Source organism: Suncus etruscus, chromosome 16, assembly GCF_024139225.1.
Source record: "Suncus etruscus isolate mSunEtr1 chromosome 16, mSunEtr1.pri.cur, whole genome shotgun sequence".
Classification (NCBI taxonomy): domain Eukaryota; kingdom Metazoa; phylum Chordata; class Mammalia; order Eulipotyphla; family Soricidae; genus Suncus; species Suncus etruscus.
The window spans coordinates 72546796-72567900 of NC_064863.1; the positions used below are offsets into that span (position 1 = coordinate 72546796).

Consider the following 21105-nt stretch of genomic DNA (forward strand, 5'->3'; position numbering starts at 1 on the left):
AGGTAAGGTGTCTGCCTTGCCAGCGCTAGCCTAGGATGGACCTCGGTTCGATCCCCCGGTGTCCCATATGGTCCCCCAAGCCAGGAGTGACTTCTGAGCGCATAGCCAGGAGTAACCCCTGAGAGTCACCGGGTGTGGCCCAAAAACAAACAAACAAACAAAAAGATACAAAGCTGATCCAGGTTTGATCCCTGGCATCCCATATGATCCAGGAAGGCGGGAGGGAGGGTGGGAGGGTGGGAGGGAGGGTGGGAGGGTGGGAGGGAGGGAGGGAGGGAGGGAGGGTGGGAGGGAGGGAGGAAAAGAAAAGGCAAGGCATGAGCAATCTGAGTTTGGGTTGTGGCTCTGTTGGATAGTATTACCTGCATATAAGATATTTGGAAGGAAAGAATAACAGGAGGGAGCAAAAGAAATAAAAGAAGAGTGAGGGGCCGGAGAGATAGCATGGAGGTAGGGTGTTTGCCTTGCATGTAAAAGGACGGTGGTTTGAATTCCGGCATCCCATATGGTCCCCCAAGCCTGCCAGGTGCTATTTATATGAGTGCAGAGCCAGGAGTAGCCCATGAGTGCTGCTGGGTGTGGCCCAAAAAACAATAAATAAATACATGAAGAGTGAGAAAGAAAAGGAGGGAGGAAGAAAGAGTAAAAGAGAGAAAAAGAAGAAAAAAAGAAAAACAAAAAAAAGGAAAAAAAGAGAGAAAAAGAGAAGGAAGAAAAGAAAGGAGAGGAAGGAGTAAAAGAGGAAAGTGAGGGCGAGGGGGAAGGAGGGAGGGAAAGAGAGAGAGAGAAAGAGAGAGAGAGAGACACCTGTCAGATCCACAGCTTGTACAATCCCATTCATTGCAATAATGTCAACAATGAGGAAAAATAAAAAGGAGATTGAAAGAAAATGTTTTTTAAAGTCTCAATCTTTATGATTGACAGAAGAGATAACAAATTAAAAAATAGAGGCAAAATAATACTGTCTCTTTGAAAAATAAATTATCTTCAAAATTTTAATTCCAGAGACATAAATAATTTAGGATTGGGCCAACCCAGGTTCAGTCTCAGCTCCATATGGTACCAACTTGCCAGGGGTCACTCCTAAGCAGCAGGGATAACTAAGAGTCAGGAATAACTTTTGAGCACCATTGATGTGGCCCAAAAGTTTAAAAAAAAAAAAAAGAAAAGAATTCTGGGGCTGGAGAGAGAGCACAACAGGAGGACATTTGCCTTGCACGCAGCCAATCCAGGACGATCGGAGATTCAATTCCTGGCAACCCATATGGTCCCCCATGCCTGCCAGGATCGATTTCTGAGTGCAGAGCCAGGAGTGACCCCTGAGCACTGCTGGGTGTGACCCAAAAACAAAAACAAAAAAAATATTATGATTCTTTCTCACCCTCTTAAGGAAAACCATTTTAAATGTAAATCAGAGGACAAAACTATAGAAAATCCTAATTCCCTGAATTTAAAGAATTTTCAATTCTCCCTAGATACAACCTATTATGTGCTCAGAATAGTACTAAGTATTATGGACTGAAATTTGAATGATGATTTATATTCCTTTCTCCTAGAAAGATTAAGATGTCATGAAGTGAAAGGAAAAGCAAACACACTAGTGGAGAGAAGTTGGCACTGATGGTAGGATTGGTGTGAGAACATATGTTAAAACTCAACCATCGGGGCCAGAGAGATAGCATAGAGGAAAGGCATTTGCCTTAGACTCAGAAGGATGGTGGTTCGAATCCCAACATCCCATATGGTCCCCCAAGCCTGCCAGGAGCGATTTCTGAGCATAGAGCCAGGAGTAACCAACCTCTGACTGCTGCTGGGTGTGACCCCAAAAAAAACAAAACAAAACAAAACAAAAAACAAAAAAAACCGTCAACCATCCATAACTTTACAAATCACTATCTTTAATAAATTTAAAAAATTTTAAGTAAGCAAACAGAAACCCAGATACAGGGACACCTGCCATAACGCTTCTGAAATCACACAGCTGGCCACAATATTCTATGGCTCACTCAAGTCATAAAACCAAAGCTGGAGCGATTATACAGTAGATAAGGCACTTGCCTTGCACGAAACTAACCCTTGTTCAATCCCTGGCACCACATATGGCATCCTAAGTACCACCAGGAGAGATCCCTCAGCACAGAGCCAGGGGGCCACACCTTGAGTACTGCTGGGTTTGGCCCTCCCTCACCCAAAGAAAAACAAAAGAAGAAATAACAGATTTGGTGTTTAGGTGATTTTGGGTGATTACTTTCCCATTACTCTGGGAAGATGGTGACCTCTGACTGAGATGATAAAAAGACCAAGGAATGAAGATGGATGGGAAAAGGCTGGGCTGTTTTGTGGAAATCTGGGAGGCCAGTGGCAGCAGGAACAGGTCTTTGTGTTTGTAGCTCAGGAGACCATGGAAGCAAGCAGAGTGCAGTGTCTTCAGCAGTCGCTGGCTCTGAAACTGCAGATGTTTCATTCTGTTCTACTTCCCTGTGGTCCCTGAGATCCAGACCCATGCCAGTGACTGAAACTTGAGAATTAGAGAGCACGAAGGTTAAGGAACTTGCTGCCTGCATTCAACTGGTTTGATCCCTGGCACCTTCTGTAGTCCCCCAAGCACTATCAGGGAGGACCCTAAGCACAGAGTCAGGAATTAGTCCTGAGCACTAGGGGTGTGGCCCAAAACCTAAAGAAAGAAAAGAGCCAGACTAGTCACCCCTTCCCCAGTTTCTCAGGAAGATCCCCTTTGCAGGTCCTGTCCCACAGCCTAGGCGAGGCACTGAGTTTCTGCCCTTGCATTGCATAGTATCTGATAACAGAGAAAGCTTACTTAGGCATATCTAGTGCATGCTTGTGGTCAGCAATGAGGAGAAGACTGGTATTCTGCAGGCTCTGGGGGGAACCAGCATCAGGGCTAAGATTTTGGGACACACAGGAACAACGATGCTGGTCCACTTCCAGAAGCAGTGTCTGAACCATCCCAGGTATCCTCCATTCCTGCTCTTGTTCCTTATTTTGTTTTCTTTTTTCCAGGTTGGGGATGTTGGGGCCACACTTGATGCCTGTCTTACTCCTGGCTCCGTACTCTGGGATTACTCCTAGTGAGATTCTGGGGACCACATATGGTGCTGGGAACTGAACAGGAGTGCCCCACAATCCATGCAAGTCCTATTTTCTCCGGCTCTAAGCTTCTTTATTTAGTAGGACTCAGTGAAAGTTGACAAGGCTGGTCTGTCTAGCAAATTATTTCAGTCGATAAGCAACTAGGTAAATACTGAGAACACAGTCGGTGCTTAATAAATATTTGTTAAGTATATTTGAATAATGGGGCCCAGCAGCTGAAAGGGCAAGTGAGGGCAAAGACTGTTTTCTGTTCAAAATGAAAATGCAATACTATGGTTCTTGCCTGCCAAAGGAAGACAATCGTGTGTTTGTTTCAAAGTATTGGAATTAAAGACCTCTCTTGTTATCTCCTGTGCAGTGGAACATTTTCATGTTGTGAAAATATAACCACTGTTACCCTCACATGACAAAAACTAGTTTTAAACAGTAATAAAATGGCAAAATAAACAAACAAACAAAACAAAACCCACCGGTGATCAAAGGCATATATAGGAAAAGGAAAGAAAAACAATCCATCAGCACAAGACATGGAAATAAAAAACAAATACTTAAAAACAGCTGCAGACAGTTCATTTCTATAACAGTGGGGGGAGGGGACTACAATAATTTTATTTTACCTTTTGTGCAAAAGTGAGTGAGGTTTATGTCTGGCTCTAACACAGGGTGTGCTGGTAGACAAGTTTGGGCTGGTACTGGTTTGTGAGAGCCAGTTGTTAAGATGTGAGGAATTCTGTGAACTAACTATAACTATCTGCACGCTGAAATTGGCCAGAGCAGAAGAATTCACCCCACAGAATCCAGCAGAGGACGTAAATTCATCTTCTGTTCTCCCAAAGAGCCATTGATTTAAGTTTGAAGCTGCAGCGAGGAGGAGCCATTTGAGCTAGGCAAGTGGGCAAATCCACTCAGAAGATAGCACCAAGTAAAAAGAGAAAAGAAAAGAGGAGGGGTTCTGTGCTGATTCTGAAATTGTAAGAAACAAAACCATTTAATTAAAATTTTTAGTTTAGGGGCCAGAAAGATAGTACAGTGGTAGGCTGTTTGCCTTGCAAGAGTCAATCCAGGACGGAGGGCCCGGAGAGATAGCACAGCGGCGTTTGCCTTGCAAGCAGCCGATCCAGGACCAAAGGTGGATGGTTCAAATCCCGGTGTCCCATATGGTCCCCCGTGCCTGCCAGGAGCTATTTCTGAGCAGACAGCCAGGAGTAACCTCTGAGCACAGCTGGGTGTGGCCCAAAAACCAAAAAAAAAAAATAAATAAATAAAAAATCCAGGACGGAGAGATGTTTGAATCCTGGCATCCCTTATAGTTCCCTATGCCTGCCAGGAGCGATTTCTGAGCACAGCGCCAGGAGTAAACCTGAGTGCTGCCAGGTGTGACCGAAAAACTATAAAAAAATTTTTTTTTAGTTTATGTCCAGAGAGATATTACAGCAAGTATGATGCTTGCCTTGCATGTGGTCCACCTGGGCTCAATCCCCATTTGGTCCTCTGAGTCCTACCAGAAGTGGTCTTTGACTGCAGAGCCAGAAATAAGCCCTGAGAAGTTACAAATATATATACTGGCCAGAGAATAGCATAGCGGTTAAGGCACTTGTCTTGCAGTCAAAGCCAGTTGGATACCAGCTCTTTATGATTTATGAACATTTCTGGGAGTAACACAAGCACAGGAGTAGCCCGCTACGTGGCCTACTTTACCCCTCAAAAATAAATAAAATTAAAACGGTAGGAGTGAAGGAATTGGGAGATCGTTTATTCAAGTGAACTTGAAGTCATCTTGGATGTTGTAAGAGTGCAGAAGAAGCTGTGAGATGTTCTGGGGCTTCAGAACAGTGGGTCAAGTGACTGGGAGGTTTAATAAAGCCAAACACGGTGGCCATGAACCACACACCAGGCGTCATGATTTACCAACTGGGTATTGTTGGCATAAAAAACTAGGCATAACTGATTTCTCTTAATCCCATGACAATTCAGTTAAGTAAATGTCATCATCATCATCCTCATTTTGCTGATGAAGAGCTCGAGCAAAAGGAGACCAAGAAATTGGCCCTAAAAAAGAGGCCCATACGGGAGTGAATAGGGGTCTGAAGTTCAGGCATGCAGGGTCCTCCATCCAGCAGCTGTACTGAGGATGGGGAAAAGTTTTAGGAGGAAGGACAAATTTTCCACAAAAGGCTACTCTAGTGGTTAGATTAGGGCTTCAAGGAGGGTTGGTCTTATTTTGTGCAGGGAGATAGCAGGATCCTACAGAGGAGCAGAATTACCACCTGCAGGTTCTTGGGAATGCAAAGAAAGGTTTGGGAAAAATGGGGAACCATAGGAAATTTATCTCCAGGTTCCTTGTGAATCTATGTGATGGTAGTTCTCTATGTCTCTTACTCCTAGGATTTGGGTTTCTGTCTCTTGGGCCCATATGATAGGCCTGCGGTTCTTTCTAACACTTGTAATAAAAAATGTGCATTGACATCAGTAATAGGTATCTTCTCAAACATGAAAAGCAACTTTGCGGGCCCGGAGAGATAGCACAACAGCGTTTGCCTTGCAAGCAGCCAATCCAGGACCAAAGGTGGTTGGTTCGAATCCCGGTGTCCCATATGGTCCCCTGTGCCTGCCAGGAGCTATTTCTGAGCAGACAACCAGGAGTAACCCCTGAGCAACGCCGGGTGAGGCCCAAAAACCAAAAAGAAAACAAAGAAAAAGCAACTTTGTTTATGAACATGGTAATGCTACTTATAAATCATTTTTCATTTTGTTTTGTTTTGGGGCCACACCCCAGCAGTGCTCAGAGTTGACTCAGGGCAGTGCTCAGACGAGCTCCCAACACTAAGAGTAGTTAGTCTTGTCCTAGCCTGCCATGAATAATCAATCCTCGAGTAGTAGTCTTGAGCATCACCAGATTGATTTTAAAACCAAAACCAGGGGCTGGAGCGATAGCAAAGCGGTAGGGTGTTTGCCTTGCACAAGGCCAACCCAGGACAGACCCCGTTTCAATTCCTGGCATACCATATGGTCCCCCGAGTCGGCTAGGAATGATTTCTAAGTGCAGATCCAGGAGTAACTCCTGAGCACCACTGGGTGTGACCCAAAACTCAAAAATAAAATAATAAAAACAAAACCAAACAAAAAACCCCTTTTTCCCAGCTTTTTTATTTTGTGTTGGGGCGTGGCTCTGCACTCAGGAATCACTCCTGGTGGTCTCAGGGGACCATATGGGATGTTGAAAATCAAACCTGGGGCTGGGTGGTGGCGCTGGAGGTAAGGTGCCTGCCTTGCCTGCGCTAGCCTAGGACAGACCGCTGTTCAATCCCCCGGCGTCCCATATGGTCCCCCAAGAAGCCAGGAGCAACTTCTGAGCGCATAGCCAGGAGTAACCCCTGAGCATCACAGGGTGTGGCCCAAAAACCAAAAAAAAAAAAAAATCAAACCTGAGTAGACTGCATACAAGGCAAATGCATGAACTATCACTTGGGCCCCACAAACTTTTTGGCTGGAGAGATAGTACAATGGCTAGGGTGCTTGACCTGCATGTAGCTGACCTAGGTCCAATCCTTGGCTCCATAGGGTCCTTTGATCCCACCAAAAGTAATCTCTAAGTGCAGAGCCAGGAGTCAGTCCTAAGCACTAGCTCAAAAACAAAACAAAACAAAAAAGAAAATTTAAGACTCCGTATATAGCTCCCAGATAAAACTGACAGTCATGCAGTGTCTCCAATTCCCAGTGCTCAACACTCAGCAGAATAGGGCTCTAAAAGAACTGTAATTAGTCACTTCTTCAGAGAAAGAAACCTGCAAAAATGCCAATGCCACCCTCTCTTTACCTGTGCTGTGCTCGCTACTAAAAAATGTGAAGAAAAAAAAAAACCAAACATGTATGTTTGCATTCATGGGAGATGGGAACTATGCTATCTGATCAAATTGGCTTAGGTTTCTTTAGACATTTAATCAGGTTTGGACCCTAATTCTTGTACTTTCAGGCTAATGCTTCCTTCTATAACAGCAATCTCAATTTGCTTCTGGACAATCAATCTTCTACCATGTCACCCCCTATTTTCTTTCTTTTTTTTTTTTTTTTTTGGTTTTTGGGCCACACCCAGTGAAGCTCAGGGGTTACTCCTGGCTATGAGCTCAGAAGTCACTCCTGGCTTGGGGGACCATATGGGACGCCGGGGGATCGAACCACGGTCCGTCCAAGGCTAGCGCAGGCAAGGCAGGCACCTTACCTCTAGTGCCACCGCCCGGCCCCACCCCCTATTTTCTTTATTTTTTTTATTTTTTATTTTTTTGGTTTTTGGGCCACACCCGGCAGTGCTCAGGGGTTACTCCTGGCTGTCTGCTCAGAAATAGCTCCTGGCAGGCACAGGGGACCATATGGGACACCGGGATTCGAACCAACCACCTTTGGTCCTGGATCGGCTGCTTGCAAGGCAAACACCTCTGTGCTATCTCTCCGGGCCCTATTTTCTTTATTTTTTAATTTAACTTATTTGTTTTTGGTTTTTGGGCTCAGGGGTTACTCCTGGCTCTACGTTCAGAAATCACTCCTGGCAGGCTTGGGGGACCATATGGGATGCTGGGGATTGAACCCAGGTCCGTCCAAGGTCAGTCACATGCAAGCAAATGCCCTATCACTGTGCTATCACACTCCGGGCCCCCTGTTTTCTTTAAAACTGAAGAGTGGAAGAAATAGCTCAGTAGTAAAACATATACCTTGCACATGTAAGGCTCTCCATTTGATCCTTGATCCCCAAATATGTATATATACAATATGCTATATGACATAAATATACACAATGTTATGTTACTTATAAATATAAGTTTTTGTATAGAACATGTCACTTTCTTTTTGTGTACTGTTGTCTTTAGAGTTTATATCTGAGCTCAAAATCTGCTCCTTCGTGTACTAGCTGGCTGATCTTGGGCAAGTTATTGAATCTGCTTGAGCAGAAACTTCTTTACTTTTAATATTGAGATTAGAACTGTGGTGTAGCAAGGATGAAATGGGATATGCTTAAAACAGGGCCTGGGGACTGAAGAGAGTATAGTGGGGAAGGTACTTGCCTTGCATATGGACAACCCAAGTTCCATACGATTTTGAGTTCTGCCAGCAGTGATCCCTGAGTGGAGAGCCAGGAGCATGCCCTGAGCACAACTGGGTGTGGCCTCAAAGTCAAACCAAACCAAACAATAAAACAGGACCTGACTTATGACAAGGCTTCAATTGGTATCAGTTCTTTTTATTTTCCCTTCTTACTTCCGTTTTCATCTGTTCAGCTCGTGCCTTTTTTGCCTTAGCATCCTTATTTTTGAGGAACTATTTTGAAATAAAGCCCGTCTCACCCTTCACTCTGGCAGTTACCCAGAGCTGTGACAGAGGGAGCTCAGATCCTAATTCAGTCAAGTCTCAAATAAGGTGTCAAGGTCTTTTAGAATATGCTTGCAGATTTCTGGAGGAGCATTGAGGACAAAGGTCTGTGAACAGAGGGATAGACTGAGAGAATCCCACTTGTGATTTATAAACAAACAAACAAAATAGCTGTTTCCAGGCATCTTTTTGTTTGTTTGTTTGTTTGGGGGTTTTTGGTTTTTGGGTCACACCTGGGAGTACTCAGGGTTCCTCCTGACTCTACACTCAGAAATCGCTCCTGGCAGGCTCGGGGGACCATATTGGGATGCCGGGATTCAAACCACTGTCCTTCTGCATGCAAGGCAAAACACCCTAACTCTATGCTATTTCTCCAGCCCCCATCTTTTGTTTTTTATTATCCTTCGGGCATTAACAAAAAGGCCATGGGCAGGGTTGGGTAGACTAGGTTGGGCCAGAAGAGTTCTATTAAGGACTTTGTTTAAGAAAAGCAAAAAAGGGGGCTGGAGAGATAACATGGAGGTAAGGTGTTTGCCTTGCATGCAGAAGGTCGTTGGTTCGAATCCCGGCATCTCATATGGTCCCCTGAGCCTGCCAGGAGCGATTTCTGAGCGTAGAGCCAGGAGGAACCCCTGAGCACTGCCGGCTATGACCCAAAAACAAAAACAAACAAACAAAAAAAAGCAAAAAGAATATCCTAACTATTATAGACTGAAGATCCCCTGTGTAGTCAGATGTGGGTGCTAGTTAATTAGTTGATTCAACTGGCTGGTTATCAGTGCTGGTACTTTTGAGGGTACTTTCCTTTGGGCTTGTTGCTTAGATAGGGATCCCCAAATACCCTTCCTTCCTTGGGAACTGGTAGAAAACAGAGTTGCATAGAAGTTCTTTTTTTTTTTTTTTTTTTTTTTTTTTTTTTTTGGTTTTTGGGCCACACCCGGTAACGCTCAGGGGTTACTCCTGGCTATGTGCTCAGAAGTTGCTCCTGGCTTGGGGGACCATATGGGACACGGGGGATCGAACCGCGGTCCGTCCAAGGCTAGCGCAGGCAAGGCAGGCACCTTACCTTCAGCGCCACCGCCCGGCCCAAAGTTCTTACACTTCGCAAACGTTCACCTACTGGACCAGTCAGAGAAACAGTTCAGGGGTAGCTTGCCTTGCAAATTGCTGACCTGTTTCCAGCACAGCACATGGTTCCCAGGTATTCCCAAGAATGACCTCTATGATCCCTAAACAGTCAGGAGTCACTATAGGTGTGGCCCAAATCCCAAAGATTATTTAATCCCCATTTTCAGTAAATCACTGCCAAAGAAGGGTGGGGGTCCCAGACACACCCAGCTTTCTCCAGAGTATCTTTCACTCTTTCTCTCAGCTTCCCATTCCCAAAGAGCTAAAGAGGAAGGACAAAAAGTTGGGACTCCTCCCAACCAGGAAATTCTCTTTCCTGCCACAGGAGATTAACTAACACACACACACACCAGATGTCATTTCCCAGGATGCAGCAATTTATTTAAACACTTTCTGTGTCAAAAACACAGCGCTCAGCACAATGTTTATTAATCGCCTCATCAGACCTACATAACAACCCCATCGAAAGGTTTTTGAAGTTTCATTCTATGGAGAAGACACAGAGGCTTGGTAATGCCACACAGCCTATAAACACCAAGCTGCCCAGCTTTGGCAGACCTGGTAAACAAGTAGGGTGGTCAGATGCCGATCTTTTCAATATCCAGCTACCTGCTTTTATTGGCAGACTCAGGTTATGAAATAAGCCTTGAAATGGAGCATGTGGGCTCGGAAGAGACTTTATGGAGGTGTTTGCCAATGGCCAGTTTTCCATCTAAGAGTTGAGGTGTGGGGGCCGGGCGGTGGCGCTGGAGGTAAGGTGCCTGCCTTGCCTGCGCTAGCCCAGGACGGACCGCGGTTCGATCCCCCGGCGTCCCATATGGTCCCCCAAGCCAGGAGCGACTTCTGAGCGCATAGCCAGGAGTAACCCCTGAGCGTCACCGGGTGTGGCCCAAAAACAAAACAAAACAAAAAAAAAAAGAGTTGAGGTGTGGCGTCTTGGAACCCTGCAGCTCCCAGTCTCCTTTCTGGGTTCAGCCTGCAGGCACCATAACTCCATGGATCTAACCACGTTCAATCTTTTTAGAGAGTATCTTATTTGGAGGTGATCATATTTTGGTTTTGTGTGTTACATGTGACTAATTTTTTGCTTTTATTTTCGAGCTACACCCAGTGATGCTCTCTAGGGTTACTCCTGGCTCTGCACTCAGGAATTACTCTGCCAGGACTGGGAGACCATAGGGATGCTGGGGATGAAATCCAGGAAGCAGCTGCATGCCAGCAAGTACCCTGCTCGCTGTACTCTCACTTAGACCCCAGTGATCATTTTCTTAAGGTTCTGTGAGTCATTGCAAACTTCACATTTTTCTCCTTTTCTCTCCTCTAGCTACTCTCTTCCAGCAGTGTTAGGAGTTGGGGATGGTAGGGGTGTAGGAAATCCCACCTCTCACTGGGATCTCAGTATGCAAGGACAGAACCTTAATCTTTGTACTATATCTCCAGCCCCAAGGGTTTTCGGATTGCTTTTTTAAAAATTGGATAACACGGGGGCCAGAGAGATAGTGCAGGGGCATGGTGCTTGCCTTGCATGCTGCAAAAGGGGATTCAATCCCTGAAGCCCTATATGGTCCCCGGAGTGTGAATGCAGAGCCAGGAGTAATCCCTGAGCACTGCAGGGTGTGATCTAAAAACCAGGATGGGAATAAATGGGTAAGATGGGAACTCAGTCAATTTTACTGTGAACCTCAAACTGCTCTTAAACCTTATTGCGTTAAAAAAAAATCATGCATTTAGAAATGTATAATCATACAGCTATGCAGTAATGTTTATTCTCCTCCGAGGCCCTTTCCATTTAACATCAAAAAAAAAAAAATCTTGGGCCCTAATGATAGTGCAGCGGATAGGACATTTACCTTGAAAGCTACGCAGGTTCGGTCCTGGGACCCCACAGGGTCCCTCGAGCCCAGACAGGGGATGATCTCAGAGTTCAGAGCCAGCGTGGGGTAACCTCTGAGTATCGCCAGGGATAGCCACAAAACTAAATCAACCCTTCCCCCCATCTTCCTAATGGGGTTTAAGAAACTCCAAGTCTGTTTCTAATCATCTCCTCCCTCAAATTCCTGAGCTCCCTTTTAAGGAGGCCCCGCTGACAACGCATGCACAGGAAAGTTTCAAATAAGTGTACCCCCAGATCTTAACAGGAATTAGGTAAGGTGGTTGAATGAAAGGAGGGAAGATGTGATGCAGGATAGAGGAGGAAGGAGACTGAGAGAAACAGAGACCCACAGAGACAGCGCACTGTGGGATGGTGGGAAGGAGAGACAGACAGACAGACAGAAATAGAGAGACAGACAGACAGACATAGAGAGACAGACAGACAGAGACAGAGAGACAGAGATAGACAGAGATAGAGACAGAAACAGACAGAGATAGAGAGACAGACAGACAGAGACAGAGAGACAGACAGACAGAGACAGACAGAGAGACAGAGATAGAGAGACAGACAGACAGAGACAGATAGAGAACAGACAGAGACAGAGATAGAGAGAAAGACAGAGATAAAGAGACAGAGACAGAGAGACAGACAGAGACAGAGATAAACAGACAGACAGAGAGACAGAGACAGATAGAGACAGAGAGACAGACAGAGAGACAGACAGACAGAGACAGACAGAGATAGAGAGACAGAGAGACAGAGATAGAGACAGACAGACAGAGAGAGACAGACAGACAGACAGATAGAGATAGAGAGACAGACAGATAGAGACAGACAGAGATAGAAAGACAGAAACAGACAGAGATAGACACACAGAGACAGACAGACAGAGACAGACATAGAGAGACAGACAGACAGAGACAGACAGAGATAGAGAGACAGACAAATAGGCAGAGACAGACAGAGATAGAGAGACAAACAGATAGAGACAGAGACAGACAGACAGAGACAGATAGAGAGACAGACAGATAGAGACAGAGACAGAGATAGAGAGACAGACAGAAACAGAGATAGAGAGACAGAGATAGAGAGACAGACAGATAGACAGGGACAGACAGAGATAGAGAGACAGACAGATAGACAGAGACAGACAGACAGATAGAGAGACAGACAGATAGACAGAGACAGACAGACAGAGATAGACAGACAGATAGACAGAGACAGACAGACAGAGATAGACAGACAGATACAGAGACAGACAGACGGACAGACACAGAGTGCGCTCCGCGATGGAGTGAGTGCCAAGGCGCGCCTGGGCCGGGTCCGCGCTTACCCCAGGAAGGCGAGGAACTGCGGGTGCGTGGCCAGGTTGGCGTCGATGGTGACGGACAGGAACGCGGGGCTCACGCGGCTCACCGGCCCGGCGGTGGAGAAGTCCAGCTCGGCCGCATCCTCGGCCCCGGGGCTCCCGGCCCGAATGCTCGGCGGCAGCTCGAGCAGCAGCAGCAGCAGCAGCAGCGACGGCGGCATCGCGGCCCCACCTGCAGGCGCTCCCGGGCCCGGGAGCGCTCCAGGGCCCCCCGCGCGCGCGAGTCCGCACCGCCCTGCGTCCCCGCCCCCGGCCCGCCCGCTTGCGAAATCCTCCGGCCCGGGCGCGGTGCAAGCAGCCTGGGGAGAGGCTCTGAGCTCCCCTTCCCAGCGTGGACTCCGGATCTGGGGGACTTGCAAGCCGTCGAGCGAAAGTTTGCTCGGGAACCGGGTGACCCCCCAAATTTGCAGAAGCCTGGAGCCCGCAGGCGCCGTCTGGTCACGGGCCTGCCCACCCGGGCCCAGCCGGACCCCGCAAGGGAGTCTAACCCCCACCAACCCCCCCCCCCCCCGACTTCTTCAATCATTTATCAGGTGTCAATTTTTTTTTTTACTAGGTTAACCTCTGAAATGCAGGACGCGGAGCCCTTGATGCAGACTTGATGTGGAATTGTCCCTCTTATTTGGAACAGGGTCCCCCCACCTAGATTTGCTTCCCCCCCTTTCTCCTTGGATGCTCCCCTATTTGGAACAAGCACCTTGCACTTCGGGGCTTACTCAAGAGGTGTCTTATCTGTATTCTCCCACATTCCTTTCCCACACTCTCTGCGAAGTGCCTGTGACTCTCTTTTGACATCCCAGTTCTGCAGCTGTGAACACACTCAGAGGTCCTTACTAGGGCGGTGAAGATTGTGATCCCAGATCCTAGCCTGTCTCAGGTAAAATAATGCCAAACTTTACCCCCCAACAACTTTGCCTTCATCTCCTCCGGACTTACTGAGGTTCCCTCTGACCCCCTCTCACAGCTAATTTGCTAAAATTCAGCACTGTTTGACTGTCCCCGTGACTGACTATTGCTTCATATTGCCCTCAAATGCTAGATATAAAAATTTTTGGTTGTTTTTTGTGTTTGGGCCACACCCAGCTGCGCTTAGCCAGGGTCTCCTGGCAATTGATCCTGGCAGATTCAGGGGACCAAGTGGGATGCCGGGGATTGGAACCCGGGTCCATCCCGGGTTGACCCTGGAAAAGGAAAACACCCTACCACCGATTTATCACTCCAGCCCCTACATACAAATATTGTAGACGCAGAGGTGATGGTCTTAGAAGTCATCTAGTGAACATTTGCTCCCTAACTAGATGACACGCAAAACTTGTAGATGCTCCTTAACTTAATATAGGGATTAAGGAGTTTGCCTTACATGTGGCCAAATCTGGTTTCATGCCTGGCTCCTGAAGCATGCCAATACTGATTCCTGAACCCAAAGCCCATGGACATTACAGATTGGGGCTCAGCCCACAAAAAGAAGCCATGTTAGGACATTCCATGATTGTGCTACCAATAAAGCGACAATTAAAAATAGAGGTCTTGGGCCCCCGGAGAGATAGCACAGAGGCGTTTGCCTTGCAAGCAGCCGATCCAAGACCAAAGGTGGTTGGTTCGAATCCCGGTGTCCCATATGGTCTCCCGTGCCTGCCAGGAGCTATTTCTGAGCAGACAGCCAGGAGGAACCCCTGAGCACCGCCGGGTGTGGCCCCCCCCCCAAAAAAAAATAATAGAGGTCTTTGGAATGTGTAGCTAATTCTCACCATTCTGTTTAAAACATCTTGAAACTTAAAGTAGAGTTAGGTGAAGAAGCAAGCCATCGTTGGGGAACTGTTCTGTGTATTTTACTATTTTGCAAGTTGAGAAAAAAAATTCATTTAATAAGCAAAATAATCACCACCAGGACATCACATGGCAGCAGACATGAAAGCAGGTGAAAGAGCCAAAGCCTTGGAACTTCTCTTTCTTTTACTTGATTTGGGTGTGGCGAGCAGGGGTTATACTCAATGCCTAGGGCTTATTCATCACATCCAAAGTGTACAGGCTCCTGGTCCCTGTTGTTGTGGGACAAAGAGCACACTAATTTTTTCAGAGTATTTTGGAAAGTGGATCAGTGCAAGGTTCCTGAGTCCCGAATTCTCATGGCATCCTGAGAAGTGAACAGTCAGCGTGGGTAGTCCTCATGTGAGTTCCTAATATGGAAATTGGGAGAACAGAGATGAGGAAGTGAGAAAACTCAGCTGGCATGGGTGGTAATCTGGGGACTGACATCAAACGATTTTCTGAATCCTGGATGTAAATTGCTCTAATTGACTATGTCCGGATAACAAAGGAAGTAGGAATAGGTGGTAACAAGAGAAATCGCCATTTCAGAGAGATGCTATAACTAGATACTTTGTTTTTGTGAGGGTCGGGGATTTGAAGGATGAGGCCATGCAATGGAAACAAAGCAAAGAAAAGCTTTATTCCTGTCTATCAACAAACTACAGACTGACCTATCAGGGCCACCTCTCGCAGGAGGCAACCCTGCCCCTTTGGGCTACAAGTTTATATAAGGTTTTGCACAAAAGGCATATTCATTCTGTTATCCTGTTATTGGCACTAATTGGCTGATGTCTAGGGGACTTTCCACAGTTCTTGCTATCTTAGCCCTAACAAGATATTTGCTGTGACCTGGTGTCCTGGGGCAGTATTTAGGATTTCTAATGGCTTGGGAGCTGAGAGAGAACTGTGAGAGTTTCCAAATGGAAACAGCCTAGAAGCAGGAAATGGAACCCTTAAAACTGGGTGACAAAATGGAGTCCCTTCTGCTCTAGGCTCAGTTGTAATCAAATCTGCCAAGTATATAAACATCCAGGATATTCTTTAATAAGTGATTAATTATAAATTGACAGTGGCACATTCAAACCATTACTAATTCACAATGAAAGGAAAGAGATTTTGATTTATACTGCAAGATGGTGCCTGAATGATAGATACTAAACTCCATCCATTTCTTAAGACCCAAAGACAAATATACCTAAACAAATTAGCTGTCTGAAATTTAAAAAATTGCAAGGATTTGGGGAGCTCCCACAATGGAATACTGATTGTAGATGCCTTGCATTTGGGGGAAACTTGGTGTCCATACCAAGGACACCCAGAGATCACTCAGGGAACCCAGAGATCACATCCAGTGATGCTCAGTCTACTTGTGTGGGGCTAGTCAATTCAGTGCTTGGGTCCAGTGATGTTGGAGTCTATCAGGCCTTCCTCAGTGGGATTGTGAGGTCGCCAGGACCAATCCTGATAGATGTTGTGGTGCCATGAAATGCTGGTGATTGAACTTGGAGCCTAGAATATATAGTGTGCTCCAGCCCTTGAATAAATATCCTCAGACCACACCTTCTATTTTTATAACAAGTTCCGACCTATATACATCTAGCTAGAACCCTTTTGCATACATCCTAGTTTTACAGCTTGGAAATGGTGTGGAATGTCTGTGTGAAAATCATTTTCAACCTCCCTCAACTTTACAGCTGAGTAATACCTAATTTCCTCATCCGTAAGGTGCATATTTTCTGGCGCCTTTGTTGTTTTGAACACCCAGCATTTTAGGGCTTACTCCTTCCTGACTCTGCATTGAGACATCACTCCTGGTAGGGACTATATGTGCACCAGGAATCAAACCTAGATTGGTCAAGCTCCTTACCCATTGTTCTAGGTCTCCAGATCTTACCCTGTGTTTTGTTTGTTTGTTTTACCATCTTAGAATCTGTAACACATCGAGCTCATTGTGCAATATAAGGCTAAGTTGTTCAATAGGTGAGATTTTTATGTTTGGTTGGTTGGTTGGTTGCTTTGGGGGGGTCATACCCAGTAGCACTCAGGGGTTACTCTTGGCTCTCTATGCTCAGAAATCACTCCTGGCAGGCTTGAGGGACCACATGGGATGCCGGGATTCAAACCACTGTCTTCTGCATGCAAGACAAATGCCTTACTTCCATGCTATCTCTCCGGCCCTTATAGGTGAGATTTTTTTATTATCAATACTTTATTTGGGGTCAGAGCAATAGTACAACAGGTAAAGCATTTGCCTTAAGTGAGGCAGACCCGGGTTTAATACCTGGAGCTACTCAGGGTTTACTCCATGCTCCATGCTCAGAAATCACTCCTGGCTGATTCCGGGAAACATATGGGATGTCAGGGATAGAACCCGGGTTGGTCCCGAGTCTAACGCTTGGAAGGCATTTTCCCTACTACTGTGCTATCGCTCCAGCCCATTTAATTTTCTTCTATTAAACTCAGCTTGTGCATACTCAACAAATATGCACCCTTTTCTGTGACTGTAAGAAAGCCAATAAATGAGTCAAAGAATGTCAGAGAAACTGGAGAGTATTCTTAGAATTATCACTCATCTATCCCGGCTATTACAATAACCAGATAGGCAAGGAGGAGAATTGCTGAGGGATTCCTTTTAATTCCCTAAGAGGAAAGTCAGCTACCCAGTTCTGACCACCTGTCTCTGGCATGATGAAAACCTTACTAATGATACTCATGTCAAAAAAGCACAACGGGGGGCCGGGCGGTGGCGCTAAAGGTAAGGTGCCTGCCTTGCCTGCGCTAGCCTCGGACGGACCGCGGTTTGATTCCCCCGGTGTCCCATATGGTCCCCCAAGCCAGGAGCGACTTCTGAGCGCATAGCCAGGAGTAACCCCTGAGCATTACCGGGTGTGGCCCAAAAACCAAAAAAAAAAAAAAAAAAAAAGCACAACGGGGGGGCCTGAGCAACAGTGCAGCAGTAGGGCATTTGCCTTGCACGTGGCACACCCAGGACCGACCTCTGTTCGATCCTCAGTGTCCCATATGGTCCCCCAATCCAGGAGCGATTTCTGAATGCCTAGTCAGGAGTAACTCCTGAACGTCACAGGGTGTGATCCTAAAAGAAAAAAAAGAAAAGCACAACACGGGCCAAAGCAATAGCACAGCACTAGGGCTGTGCCTTGAATGCTACCAACCTGGGAAGGGCCCGGGTTCGATCTTCGGCATTTTATATGGTCCCCCAAACCCCCAAGCCTGCCTGGAATGATTCCTGAGTGCAGAGCCAGGAGTCATCCTTGAGCGCTGCCAGGTGTGGCCCCAAAAACAAAACAAACAACCCTCTAAAAGCCCAATAAAGGAACAATTATATATGTTTACCTCCAGAGTCTATAAAGAGCGTAAATAATAACACTAACAACTATCATGACAATCTTAATGAGTGAGAGAAGTAGAATGCCTGTCTCAAATACAGGCAGGGGTTGAGAAGGGGGTGCATTGGCGGTGGGAATATTGCACTGGTGAAGGGGGGTGTTCTGTTTATGACTGAAACCCAACTACAATCATGCTTGTAATCATGGTGCTTAAATAAAGAATTTAGGACCCGGAGAGATAGCACAGCGGCGTTTGCCTTGCAAGCAGCCGATCCAGGACCAAAGGTGGTTGGTTCAAATCCCAGTGTCCCATATGGTCCTCCATGCCTGCCAGGAGCTATTTCTGAGCAGACAGCCAGGAGTAACCCCTGAGCACCACTGGGTGTGGCCCAAAAACCAAAAACCAAAAAAAAAAAAAAAAGAATTTATATTTTTTTAAAAGGGTGTAAATAATATGAACTCAGCAGATAACAGACAGTTCCAGAAATGCCCAGAAGTAAGGAAATGGCTAGGCAGATGTTCCGGTCGAATAGTAGATGTAGGCTGGTTCTTGTGTTCTTAGTTCCTGACTACTGCCAGGTCGTTTTGGAACCACTCAGAAGATAAACACTATGTGATAGCATAGCTAGTAAGGCATTTGCCTTGCACAAGTATGACCTTGCTTTGATCCCCAGCATTGCTAGATGTGGCCCTCAAACAAACAAAAACAAAACCAAAAAATAAACACTATGAAGAAGAAATGAGAGCGTTTCCTGTTTTTTTGTGAACTCTGGATAAAGAATAATATAGAACTGGCCTTCCTTGTGTCACAAAGAGTCCTTATGGAAGAGGTGATTTTAGCCCTGATGACCAAGACCTTGTGGAGGCTCTAGTTAGCATCCAGACCACCACATATTGGGGTACAGATAGGGATCAGCCAGCTAGATGAGTGATTGTTTCAGCACCATGACTGAGTAGTTGGTTGAGAGTCTAATCTAGTAATTATTTAAATATTACATCAAACTTTGTCATTATTTTACATAATGAATATGAATTGGAAAATATTACTGATTAGAAATATAGGCCTAGGCCCGGGAGAGATAGCACAGTAGTGTTTGCCTTGCAAGCAGCCAATCCAGAACCAAAGGTGGTTGGTTCGAATCCCGGTGTCCCATATGGTACCCCGTGCCTGCCAGGAGCTATTTCTGAGCAGACAGCCAGGAGTAACCCCTGAGCACCGCTGGGTGTGGCCCAAAAACCAAAAAAAAAAAAAAAAGAAAGAAATATAGGCCTAGTTAACTTACTTCATTTGCAACCAGGAGGGAAATCATTCATTGAGATTCTAGAGACAAATCTGTATTTGCAAACTGATGCTCTTCAGATTACATCAGGCCAAATGGGCATTCATTGCTAGAAAATATATATGAAACTTATTTTATATCTGACATATATAAATCTATAATAATGTGAAATTATGTGCAATAGGATTTTAGGCATTCCCACCATCTTGTGACCCTATCCCACCCACCCTCCAACTAAATGCCTTGACAATTATTATATATATATGTGTTTATATATATATATATATATATTTTTTTTTTTTTTTTTTGCTTTTTGGGCCACACTCAGTGATGCTCAGGCATTACTCCTGGTTATGCACTCAGAAATCGCTCCTGGGGGCCAGAGCGGTGTCACGGAGTGGTCAAGTGTCTGTCTTGCCAGTGCTAGCCTAGGAGGGACCTCGGTTCGATCCCCCAGCATCCCATAGGGTCCCCCAAACCAGGAGCGATTTCTGTGCGCATAGCCAGGAGTAACTCCTGAGCATCACCGGGTGTGCCCCCCCCCCACAAAAAAAGAAACTACTTCTGGCCTGGGGGATCCTATGGGATACCAGGGATTGAACCGCAGTCCGTCCTAGATTAGCGCGTGCAAGATGAATGCCCTACTGCTTGCGTCACTGCTCTGGCTCTGACAGTTATTATATTTTTAAATTTAATACTTTGCATCCCATGCTTTAAGTAGAACTAGGTCTAATGTTTCATTTATTTATGTTTTGTTTGTTTTTGTTTGGGGGCCACAATAAGCTCAAGGTTTATTCCGGGCTCTACACTAGGAAATTACTCTTGATCATGCTCAGTGGATTTTATAGGGTGCTAGGGATGAAACCTGGGTTGGCAATATGCAATGAAAGCACTCTACCCACTGTATTATCTCTCAAGTCCTGGCTGTAGTTTCTTCCAAAAATTTGTCGAGTGTGGTGTCAGAGAGATAGTATGTGCACTTAGCCTCAGTTTCATTCTTGTCATCCTATATGGTTCATGGAGCTTACCAGGAGTGATCCCTGAATACAGAACAAAGAGTAGTCTCTAAGCCTAACCCCTCCACCAAATTATATGTGTGAAAAAAAAATTTTTTTTTTTTTTGGTTTTTGGGCCACACCCAGCGGTGCTCAGGGGTTACTCCTGGCTGTCTGCTCAGAAATAGCTCCTGGCAGGCACGGGGGACCATATGGGGCACCGGGATTCGAACCAACCACCTTTGGTCCTGGATCGGCTCCTTGCAAGGCAAACGCCGCTGTGCTATCTCTCCAGCCCCGAAAAATAAAATCTTGATAGTTTTGCTAAATTTTTTAAAACTATCACTACCTGAGCTGAAGTGATAGCAGAGAGAGAATTTGCCTTGCATATGGCTGACCCTTGTTCTATCTCCAGCATCCCATATGGTCCCTCTAGTCAGCCAGGAGCAATTTCTGAGCACAGAGCCAGGAGTAACCTCTGACTGCTGCTGGGTGTGGCCAAAAAATACAAAAAAAGAAAAAAATTTAACTACCCCATTAGTCTATTAAAAATTATTGGGATCTCATGGGTCAGAGCAATAGCGCAGTGGTAGGGCGTTTGCCTTGCACATGGCTGATCCAGGGGGACTGCAATTTGATCCCTCAGCATCCCATATGGTCCCCCAAGCCAGGAGCAATTTTTGAGCACATAGCTAGGAGTAACCCCTGAGCATCACAGGTGTGACCCAGCCCTCCACCCAATTATTGGGATCTCAGGCCAAAGACAGAGCTCAACATATATGGCTTGCATACAGGAGCCCTGAATTTGATTTTCAATGGCACTGAGAATCCT

At 45.9% G+C, this 21105-nt stretch overlaps 1 protein-coding gene across 1 annotated transcript in view; it reads right to left on the reverse strand.

Annotated features, from left to right (window-relative positions):
- Positions 1-13067, reverse strand: part of HPSE (heparanase) — a 57176-nt gene extending 44109 nt beyond the window's left edge. The window contains exon 1 of the mRNA XM_049790258.1: positions 12807-13067. Coding sequence (XP_049646215.1) covers positions 12807-13003 — 197 coding nt within the window. The 5' untranslated portion in view covers positions 13004-13067. The remainder of the gene's footprint in view (positions 1-12806) is intronic.
- Between the last annotated feature and the right edge of the window lie 8038 nt (positions 13068-21105).